Raw genomic sequence first — 12,412 nt, forward strand, 5'->3', positions numbered from 1 at the left:
TGACCTCACTATTAGGAATCACTCGCTTCCGAACGACAGCATATTACCCACAAGCAAATGGGTTGATAGAACGTTTTCATAGACAACTTGAAGCTTCATTATCAGCTGCAAACGTTTCACAGTGGACAGACGCTCTTCCACTCGTCTTGCTAGGTATCCGCAATGCAGTGAAAGCTGACATTGGATACACTGCATCTCAACTCGTTTACGGAACGGCACTCCGACTCTCAGGAGAATTCGTGGATCCTTCAGCTTCTTCATTGGACATGGATCTAAACTCTTACATGAGTAGGCTTACAAACGCTATGCGTTCAGTTAAACCTGCTCACACTCGACCTCAATCAACTGATGTTTTCGTTCAACCTGAATGACGACATAGTACGCACGTCTTCGTTCGTCGAGACTCACATCGACGACCCCTCGAATCAGCATACGAAGGACCCTCCAAAGTTCTTCAACGCGAACCCAAGTACGATGTAGTCGATAAGAACGGCACGAACGATAGCATCAGTATCGATCGCTTAAAAGCAGCGTACTTAGAAGGAAACCCTAGCTACGTCGAATTTCCTTCGGTACAATCGTACGACACGGCTCCTATACTCATAGCACCCTACACGACAACCGACACACAACTTGATACTTCGTCAACGTCGATAGATAAACCTAAAACAACGCGTTCTGGAAGAAGAGTAAGATTTCCAGAACATCTTAACGACTATTGCACGTAGGATATAAGCTTTATCTCGAATTCCCTTTTCATTGTTTGTTATAAAAAATAATTTTTTTAATATGCTCGTTTTTTTTATTTATTTAAAAAAAATTTTAATTTTTTTGAGCGTATTTGTATTTTTTTATGTAAAAAAACCCATTTTTTTCCGATCGCTTTTACGCTGTTTGCAAGTGTATTAGTTTATTTATTTTTTTCCCGCTCATCTTGTGTTCTTATGCAAGTACGAGTGTATTCTCGACATGCACTCACACGTTTTATTTTTCCTCTTTTCCAGGACGGCTGGAAAAGAACGACGAAGTCTCACAAGGAACCGAAATTTTCATTGTATTTTATTTCTTTATTGTTATATTGTACCTCATGGTCCCTTAGTTTAAGGAAAGACGACCAGACGCTGCTAAACGAAGCAAGCTATCAGAAGAGTGTTTGCCAACGACAAACTCGTTGGTTTTAAACTTCTAGCTGGTCACGTCTTAGGGGCATCACTACCTCACTAGGGGGGAGTGATCTGTAGCTGTAAATAATTCCCCAAAATCAGTAGCTCATTAAGTGTTCGACAGAGTATGCTGACCACGTTGTTTAAGTGGACTTGTTTAACTGAAGGCTTTCGGTCATGCATCCGCACCAGATAACGTTTCAACTCGGCGTGGGACACAGCTCCTACGTTTCAATAGTTAGCTAAGAACGAACGCCTCTCGATATATTGGTAACGTATCAAATATATCTTTCCTACCTCTTCCCGTCTGACTTCTGATTTCTATTTGGCCAAAAGGGTTTCGATTATAGAAGGTGCTATTGGTAGCTAATTGTAAAGTTAGAATACTAGTCGTATCCTCAACGGGAAAAATGAAGACCAAAGAAAACTCTACATTGAGTAATGGAAACAGATATGGAAGGGATGAACAGCAACTGGAATGAACTGGAAAGGACTGCTCAGGACAGGATTGGGTTGAGAATGCTGGTGGGCGGACTATTCTTCTCCACTTGGGGTAACAGGAGCAAGTAATAATCTACAGACCATTCTAGAAAAGTTTCACTTTCTTCAATGTTCATTTCTCAACATCACAGACAATTTAATCTTGATGCCGGAGCATCTCATAAAACTATATCTTTGCCATTTCAAACAGACGAAAGTCTTTGAACAATAGGCTTTGATCGATTCTTATTTTTTTGCTCCAACAAATAACTATTACAACCAAGGTTCATTTGTTAGAAGTTGACTGCAAACATTCAAGTAAATGTCAAAACATCGTAGACCAAGTGTTCATTCACTCCCTTATTTTGTATAGGCATTGTATTTCCCATTATTTTATGTTAAATGTTGGAAAGCATCATGTGTTTGAGAGGGTAACCTCACGCTCCAACTGACCTAATCTTAAGTAGCACAGGTGTCTGTTCCGTCATGATGAAGATAACATGTACCAATTGGTGATAGAGAATCCAAAAATATAAGAACAATGTCACCATATGTAAAAGTAAAAATAAAAATAATTTATCTAATGTTTGAACAAGGAACAGACTCGGTTTACAAATTGGTGTTCAAAATCACGTAGGTCTCACCACTAAGGATGCTACCAATATTCGGAGTTTGACGGCGCCTTTACACGTAACATCTTTTTAATCGAAATATACTGACTCAATCAAGTCGTTTGAAATATAGGAGTTGGGAGGTATATTTGGGAGGTTATTGATATGTTGATAACCGTTTGGTCTAATATGCCTAACAGCTGCAAGGGGTGTGCGGGACATTGTGCCCACTCGTGATCTGGTGAGGACTCGTGACCACGCATCTTCACCTAGGTGTTTCCAGTAAAACTAGTGGGGTCAACATCGATATTCAAGACTTACAGAACTATTTATTTTGGAGATTTATCTACAAGGCTAAACTGTGATGAATAGTTAGCGGTGAACACTGTGACGATTATTCAGAAGCACTCATCAGAGAGGAATTAACGAAGTCAAATTAGTTGATCGGTCCCACAGCCAGCATAAACCACAAAGGCGCGACATAGTACTCGATGCTATAATGGACATACAGTGTTTGAAAACGCTAAATATATAATTATTACAAGAGATGTCAAGCGCGGCGTTCACAGACATGAACCGGTGGGCATGACCCGCCGGGATGTGTCTTGTTAAACTAACCACATCATAATCAATGCTTAAGACCTAAGAGACTGTAGCGGTAATTAGATCCCCAAAATCAATGGCTCTGTAAGTCTTCGACACTTGATGTTGACCGCATTAGTTATGATGGAATCACCCAGCTAAAGGCGCTCGGTCATACATTCGCACCAGATCACGAGTGGGTACGCCGTGATTCACATCTACTACGATTGCTAACCAGCTTCTCGATATATCGATATTCTATCAAATATATCTTCGAACTTCTTGACTTTTGACTGCTGACTGAACTGGCTTGGAACGTGTCAATTATAAAGGGTGTTACTGATTAAAGTGTTATCAAACTCCGAATACTTGTGGCGTCTTTGAGACTATAAGTTTTAGTGACTAATTTACCTCCAGAAACTAAAACACAAGGATGTACGACTTATATGAGACATCCTCAGTGTGCTTCTTTGATGAGATATCGAGATATTTTCACCTTTACTTAGTTGGCGATTACTGGATATCAGAAAATAGTGTTCATCTAAGATTTCATTCAAAGCGTATGAAGATCGCAGCTGTCGTCCATAAACGCTTCAACTTAGAACAGAAAACTCATGACTTACAGAAAACTCGTATGAAAATCTTGCTCTTATATCCAGCAATCACTGACTGAATGGGCGGAAAATGACTGAGATTGGTCTACATGAAACATATATTAGACATCGAGAATGTTATAAGTAACCAGAAGCTTAACTTACAACGTCAAAGTGACCTTGGGACATTTTTGTTCACTAGCCAATCAGGAAGCAGGTATTATGGCTGAATTGCTTACAATAGAAAACAAGTGGGATTAGAATGTATGTATGGTTTTTACAAATGTAGTACATTTGTTAAAGCTGCTAAGGGCTTTGTGTTTCTAAAATCGAGTTTAGCGTCGAATTTCGTCTATATCGCTTCAGACCACAGCCTCGAGAAACTCTTCCGGCATACATTTGTCTGTATGAAGGTGTAGTTACTGGTAACTTCACCTCATATTTTTTACGACCGTTTCATTTACTTCCATAATCCTTCTCTCGCTCTTACGTAGTAGTATTTTCATGATTTCTGAGCATGCAAATCTGCATATACTAGTATTTGCAGCAGATTTGTAGGCAGCTACCTACAATATGGCAAGCAAATGGTGAAGTTTACTGTATTATGATGGTAAAATTCACTGTAGGGCCTTCGAAAGCCTTAAGTGAACCCACTTACTTCACCCTGCTTAGATATTCTGGTTACCGGGATGACTATAAGTCAGTGCTTAACTAGCGGTGCTACCCGTCTCAAATGCATTCTAAAACGATGAAAAGTTAATCAGTCCTTGCTAAGTTTGCTTATGCATCCATTTTGCATAAGTTTCGTGGTCGTCTAACGTGGTTCTTCTCATAGAGAATCTTTGTTTCGTGAATAATTTATGCTGTCTTTGAAATTAACAAGTAGCACTCCTTTGATCTTTAAATTACCGTATTTCTCTCATATACATTAAGCTCGCTAGTACATTGAAGACCGTAGTTTACCTAGATTTTAGTTGGGTTACTGTCGTTTATTTGTGAAACCTATTCTTAGCTGGGCATATGTGACGACTATGTTTTATGATTGTTACCTCTGAAGAATTGCCCTCATTCGTTATGAACACTGCGTATTTCATGATAACATTCGGCAGCATGTTTGGTTGCAATTTGCTCTGAAGTCCTATAAACAGTGCTATTTCAAGGCACTAGGGTTTGTGGCTAGTACACTTATAAATCATGTTTTTGCCATGGGTTTTTATACCGTCCACTTGTTTAAAAAATAGAGTACTAAGTTTAGACCCATAGCAATAACTTCACCTCTTCTCAAAACAATAGGAAAGCTATTGGTACTCGCACTTCAGTCTAAATTAAAAGAGAATGTTGATCTATATCAGTCTGCTCACAAATGGAAAAGAAATACCTTATATGCTTATGTTGTCCTGCGTCATAACGTAGTGTTCGGCTTGGAAAAAAGTAAAAACTATGTTCGATGCTCATTTCTAAATTATGCTTCTGCCTATGACTCTATCTTAAGACCACTACTAATAAACAAGTTTGCTGGCGTCAACACCGACAACTGGATGACCAACTGGTTTCACTCTTACCTCTCTTGAAGAAAACTCACATCGTGTTTGGAGGAAAGAGTTCAGTCTTTACCAAATTAAGTCGGGTAACAAGAAGCTGTCCCTTCCCCTTTCCCCTTCTCACTTTTTTTTGCGTGATATGCCACCTTCTACAGAAATCACTCTTGCTAAGTATGTTGATGATCGCACTGTATGGACATAGATTTTTACCTCCATATCGTCTCGAAACGAATGAGTTCTTGTCTCCCATTGTACGACAGTCTGCTATCAATAGTCTCACATTTAATCCTTTTAAACGTCCGACTGTTAATTTTAGTCTGGGACATGAACAGCACTCAAACACCTTGTTGAGATCACATGAAGTTTGTTGTACTGGAGATTCTGTAATAAAAAGTGTCAAAGGTCATTTGTCTTGATGTAGGTTTCTCCTCTGATCTCTCTTGGTCTTCTCATGCTTTGTTGTTGTCGAAGAAAGTTTTCCGTCTGACTTATATAAACATATGGTACACGCTTTTGGAATTACTCGACATTTACGACTTTTAAATTCTTACATGTTGCCTATTATTTGTTTACTGTTCTCCTTGTACTTTCCCGAGCTTTTGAGAAGAGATTTTACTGTAGGGTGTATGGTGAATCTTTTAAGGTAATTATTAATTTGGTTGTTGATAGACATCTAAAATCTTGCAAACTCCTAACAGGTGTTATCAGATACTAACCATCCACTTCATTCCTATTTCTCTGCTTATATATCTTGCGGGGCACCAATACTTTAAAATTCACGCACGTAAGCAAAGATATAAAAGCTCTACAATACCTCATCTAGCAAATATACTATGTGACGAACAGTTTGTAAGAGATAATCTAGTCAGTAACGTATATTATTAAACATGTTTCTAATTAAAAGTTGTGCAGATTCTAATCTTCCCAAAAAACATTTCATTTAATTCCAGGCAGTTTATTTACTTAATTTATGTATGCATATATGCAGTTATCGTTTTTTGTTTTATAAAAAGAACATGTTAAAATACTTTGTGCTGAGGATTCCATATCATACTAAACATGTAAGATTAAGTGGAGTCACATAATAATAATAATAATAATAATAATAATAAACGCGGACAAAGCGGAGGCTTATGACCGTCATATAAAGTATGATAAGTATGTCTTGTAATACCCGTTCGTGCACTATAACTATGTGAGCTAGGTCCAAGCAAACATGCATCTTAGTGCCTTAAAACAACTCAGAGTCAAAACTAGTTCCTATTTTTGCTATAATCTGCTTTGATCCATCAACTACAAAATGCACTTTCTGAATCTATCAGACTGATTGTAGCCTCACCCATAATCGAACCATGTTTTTCAATAAGTTCTACTTTTTGTCATACCGTCTCCTCTCCTACTGCTTCAGATTGCTGTCATTTCGTTTCGTGTGGCACATTTCTGTGTCGTTAAGCCAAACAATTCTATGTGTACATTAGTGCCAATGATAATAAATATCCATTTGGGGAATCTACTTTGCTTCATAAACCTTCGGCCTAAGAAGTTATTAGTGTTCATCCTGGGTCTAAAAATCATCATAAAGATTTTAGACTATTGTGCTGAAACCATTCTTTTTTGTTCCATTAAATCCTGTTCAAGAAACATGTTATTAAGTTATTTATTTATTTATTTAAACACATAAATATTGGTACAAGGAAGCACCAGATACATATGCGCCATACAAATCTCATTCGATTTGCTTGAGGGCTGCAATACTGCCCAGGTGCCCGAACTGAAGCAGGTAGTTTTCTTAAAGGGCCACACCCGGAGCCTTTGACCGAAAGATCTGATCCACAAGGCAGTGGAGCATCGTGAGGAGATGCAGTCCCGTGGTAGACGGTGACCAACGGTTGATTCATACACCATTGGTTCCCTTAGGATACTGGAGCCAGCCCATGTGCACCATTGGTTTGGAATCAGGGTTTTCCAACTCCCTGCCCCCAAATGCCCTGGTACAGCCGAGAATGGGGAGAGTCCGCTCTCCCTCTCCAAATGCTCTCACATGGCCAGCGAATATATAGCCTCTTCCAGGGAAGTCCTACTCACTGCCTTCTCACAGTGGCATTACTGTTGTTTACGAAATTGAGAGAACGAAAAGCGAATGTCCGGCGATTTAACCGGGTTGGTGGATACGGAAAGTCCACCTAGGGGAGTTGGAAAACCCTGATTCCAAACCAATGGTGCACATGGGCTGGCTCCAGTATCCTAAGGGAACCAATGGTGTATGAATCAACCGTTGGTCACCGTCTACCACGGGACTGCATCTCCTCACGATGCTCCACTGCCTTGTGGATCAGATCTTTCGGTCAAAGGCTCCGGGTGTGGCCCTCTAAGAAAACCATCTGTTTCGGTTTGGGCACCTGGGGAGTATCACAGCCCTCACACAAATCAAGTGAGATTTGTGTGGCGCATATATATCTGGTTCCCCTTTGTACCAATATTTATGTGTTTAAATAAAATAAAAAATAAATTTTTTAAATTAAGAATCAGATTTTGATAAATTGTCAAATGAATAAGTTTTAATCGTCCCTTCATCTGTCAAGTTGTTTTACTACAATCAACTGAAGCTTAAAACTTTTATTAGTTTTATCATCATACAAATCTTCATAGCCGCATGTCAACTTGTAGATGAAATATGGAGTAGAATGATTGTAGTTTTAGCTTTTAACTTATGTTATCGATCGAAGCCACTGAATTCTCGGTTGCATGATATGGTAGCATTTAAAAAACTCTTCAACAAGTTCTTTCTCTCTTGGGTTCATACTTATCTTTCATCTGTTATATTTAATTTTGCGAAGTATCCTGAGCAGTTATTTTCAAACTAAAATTTATTATCTTGTTAAATGGTGGTTTTTTGAATAATCACAATACCATGCATTTTTTAATCATAGAGTCTAAAGGTTCACTCTACACCAGAAGGAATGATGGTAAAAGATAAGAATCGTCCTAAACCACCGATGACACCATATGCATGTTTCGTGCAAGTAATACGTGAGGAGCATCGAAAAAAACATCCAACAGAGAATGTTATTTTCAGTGAATTTTCTAAGAAGTGCGCAGAAAAGTGGAAGGTATGAAAAATCAAAAAGCATTTTTATTGTCTCATGATTAATTCTCCCTTATTGTGCAGCTCATGAATATGGAACAACGAAAGTGTTTCGAGGAAATGGCAAAATTAGATACGGAGAGATTCAATCGGGAAATGGCTCATTATATACCACCAGTTGGAATGAAGCGAGGTCGTAGACGGCGACGTATCAAAGATCCAAGTATGCCTAAACGTTCATGGTCTGCATTTTTCTTCTTTTGCGATGCATTTCGATCAAAGATTCGTAGTGAGCACCCCGATTGGAAGGTTAGTGATATCGCCAAGGAGTTAGGTAGACGATGGGAAGAGTGTTCCGATAAAGAGAAATACGAAAGACGCGCACAGAATGATAAATTGCGTTATGAACAAGTAAGTTACAAAAGTGGTGCTTCAGGTTACCTATTCATCCATTTTTTGAAAAGTTTATGAATTTATTTAAATCACTGTAATGATAAACATTCGGGAGTCAGCCAGCCATAAGCAGCATAGAACGTGATGCTGCATATGTACATCAATCTAGTGTGTCCCCATTACCAATAAATATAGACCTAATATTCATTAACAACAGTAGAGTATTTGGAAAGCCGTTTATATCCTGGAGATTATCATGAATAAATACTATTGTAAAACTAAGACTTAGTAGCTCAGATGTTTAACTTCTACTTTTTGAACCGAGTATTGTACTTAACCATCATAAAATTAATGTAGCTTGAAGCTTAGTGCATAAATCTATGATGATAATATTTCCCAAAAGTTGAATAACAGGACATACAAACAAATGAACAGATACAAATACCTTGAAACTAGCAGAAATATGTGAAGGTCCAAGACTACACTTCACAGGGGCATGAGTTAGTGAAACCAACAATAAGTTGAAGACAGAAGACTAAACATGATAGCTGAACATCGAAACTATCGCTAAAAAGTCTAATAGGAACCAGTACTAAAAACTATGAAGAAATATTAGGGTTAAAACTTTATGAAAATAAACAGTGAGTGCACCTCTGTCACTGTGATTTATCTTCTTAACTATATCAACAAAGATCTGCAATCATAAAATGCCATAATCTCGTAAATTTCAACCTGAAAGTTTATGTCTCCGCACAGGACTCAGATCAACAATCAGTGACCCTATGAAATGATAGCATATTTTGGTTCCCTTACTCTTATCCATTTTTCAACTTACCTTTATGTATATGTATGCTAAAGGAATAGGACTAAAAAGTTATACAATCATGAAATTAAACTATTTGCTTAACTTATACGAATATTCGTCAATATTAGAACGAATAGCTTGACAAATATTGGGCGCCAAGTATAGAGAAGACATTATTTGCGGAAATTATATTTGAAATAATCTCAGCGATTGAAATTTAAATAATCCCAACGTTTCGTCCAGCAAACTTATCTGAACTACCTTCAAAATCAAAATTATCAAAGAAATGTATAGTCTTTAACAATCAAATCAAATCTATACTGTGCTAATCCAATCCTATTTAGATGTTGACTTTAGTAATTAGGATAACATGAGCCAGTTATATATAGGTCAAGATTTAGTTATTCATAGTTGATATTAGGTGTTAATCTATTGAAGGTTGAAATTGTTCCTGAATCATCTATGTGCATGTAAAATGAGAATCATCAAATACATAATTGTATTGCTAAAATATCCCAGATTAATTTCAGTTAAAATAACGATGCATGTGAAATAAACAGGTTGAATAAGGAATGAGTCCAATTACTTGTTAACGAATATTTGCCAAGTAGTCTCTAGTTGAATACCATCCTTTCGGTTTAGGCTGTTCTTGTTCGTCCATATATACAGCGCTTCTGCTGTCAATCTTTCTTTATGAGTGTTAAAACTTTTCTGAAGTATTTTGGTCCCTTCAAAATCAATCCTGTGTCCTGTTTCCAACGTATGTAACGCTATCGCAGACTTAGTCTCAAGTTTCTTTGGGTCAACCGAGGATTTAGGAACATTTTCCAAACACTTTGTGTTCCTTCAACCTTACATTCAATTTTCTGAAAGTTTCTCCCACATAAGCTGCATTACAACCATGACAGTTGATCTCATAGACAATATTTTGTTGTTCCTCCTTTGGTAACCTATCCTTAACTTTCACTAATGCTGATCTTATGGTGTCACAAGCCCGAAAATACACTCTTATATCATGCTTGTTAAGAATCCTCTTGATTTCTTCCGATGTTTCACCACGGTATGGGATGACCACAGTGGACTTCTAATCTTTCGGGTAGTTTTTATCCCTAAATGTAGACAAAACTCCATTCAATTCAACCTTTTGGTCTTTCTTATCTGTAATAAAATTAATACCCCTGTTAATTGGATTTTAACCACTGTGACTTTCGTACAAAGCGCATGAGCCGAACCATGATCTAAGTATCTTTCTAAATATGTTGATTTCCTAAATACATTTATTTTCAACTTATTATTATGTATTCGTTCAGCCAAACAATCGAGAAACGCTAGTTTGTGATCGCTGAATTATGTTTCCTTTGTTGGCTTAAGGCTCTCCGAAATGCTGTTTGCATTTTCAAACAATTCTTCTAAACCATTTCGTTTAATGATAATAAAAATATCATCTACATACCAAAACGAAACTTTTTGTAGATTTGCACGTCTTGTTATCGTACTGGTTTCCAAGGAATGAATGAATAAATTCGCTACAATCGGGGGAACTGGTGAACCCATTACCACACTCTTCTGTCTGTAAAAGTTTTCTCGAAATGTGAATGAGATGGATCGTAAACACAACTCTAAGCACTTAAGAACTTTGGATGGATCTAATGAACATAGTAAATTCAAATCTGAGCTAGGTACAGGTACATTGGTAAATAAGGAAGATACATCAAAACTTGTCATCATTTCATCCTCTTCGATATGGATGGTATCAATAATATTCTTGAATTCTCTAGTGTAACATCTAAAAAGAATTACATTTATATTTTAAACCTTTTGAAATATTTTATCTACTATACACTTCTATATTTGTATTTTTCTTTAAAAATAGGATATGGAGAAATACAAAGCTGGATTGTATGTAGCGACCAAACGTGCTCGAGTTGGCGATCAGACAAAATCAAACGAGATACTGTCATGCTTACACGATCAGTCACATCATAAGGAGTTAGGTGAGGCAAGTCAAATTTCAAGTGATGAAGTAGGACGAGGTGATGGAGATGATGATGATGGAGATGAAGATGATGTCGATGATGATGACGATGACGACGACGATGATGAAGAAGAGGAGGAGGGTGATGGTGCAGAACAAGATGATGAAGATAATGAACAACAACAACAACAACAATCAAACAGATCTAACACTCATGAAATGCCTGTTGGTAGTGATCACAAAACACCAGAACAAATTGTCTCCACTGATACAAGTAGTATTATTATAAACACAGGAAATTAGAATATATTATTTGTTTATGTAAATGTTTCTCTCTTACTCTTTATCATTTCATATATTATTGAAACATATATTTATCAGTGATTCTTTGCTGGTCATTTTTTTCTTCTTCTTTTCTATATTGATAGACTCAACAGATCCATCAATACAAATGCATTTATTCTTTTCCCATTGCTGACTCTCATTTATTTTATACTTTATACATTTGTTTTTGTTTCCTTAGTTTTATATCGATAGATGATTTTTTTGAGTGATGTCGTGTGGACCGACACAGGAAACATCGCCAATATATATATATATATATATATATTATACCTCTACTCATTTCTTACATCGCTTTGTTTTTATATATTAATTTTTAATTTTAATTTCACTATACGGTTGTCAGGTTAAGTTCTAATGGTACCATTTATCATAGCAACTATAATGATCATTATTATTTGACTCCTTATATTTTCATTAATTTTGCTTTGTTTTGTTAGGCATTTAACTTTCATCTAATTAATGAATATGCAATTGATTTATTATGATTGTTAAGATAGATATCTGTGGATAATAATTAAGTTTTCTGTATCTAGTTAGTTGAAAAATGTATCGCTTTTGATGGTAGTATCTATATGAAAATGTGTAACTTTTAAAGTCAAGTACAGCTTTATATGTTAATTAATAAACTATATGTATGGTGTCGAAGCAAGTAAAATATATCTATGAGGTTGTCAAGTTAGTGTTTTATTTCCAACTTCATATTTTAATACTAATCTGGTATTTAACAGAATTCAATTATTTCTAAGGTTATGAATATATTTGTATAAGAAGAGGATTTTGTTACTAGAAGGGGGTTTTGTAGAGATTTGAGTAATTTTTTCATATAGTTGAGATCATGA

General features: G+C 36.5%; 1 protein-coding gene across 1 annotated transcript; it reads left to right on the top strand.

Moving 5' to 3' along the window:
* Positions 1-3,641: 3,641 nt before the first annotated feature.
* Smp_103530 (SWI/SNF-related chromatin binding protein) lies at positions 3,642-12,246 on the top strand. Its single transcript, XM_018791184.1, has 4 exons — positions 3,642-3,692; positions 7,901-8,080; positions 8,140-8,466; positions 11,127-12,246. Exons 2-4 carry the CDS (start codon positions 7,931-7,933, stop codon positions 11,529-11,531), a joined length of 882 nt encoding a protein of 293 aa, XP_018645696.1. The 5' UTR covers positions 3,642-3,692; positions 7,901-7,930; the 3' UTR covers positions 11,532-12,246.
* The last annotated feature ends 166 nt before the right edge of the window (positions 12,247-12,412 follow it).

Source organism: Schistosoma mansoni, assembly GCF_000237925.1.
Source record: "Schistosoma mansoni, WGS project CABG00000000 data, chromosome 4 unplaced supercontig 0032, strain Puerto Rico, whole genome shotgun sequence".
NCBI classification, from domain to species: Eukaryota; Metazoa; Platyhelminthes; class Trematoda; order Strigeidida; family Schistosomatidae; genus Schistosoma; species Schistosoma mansoni.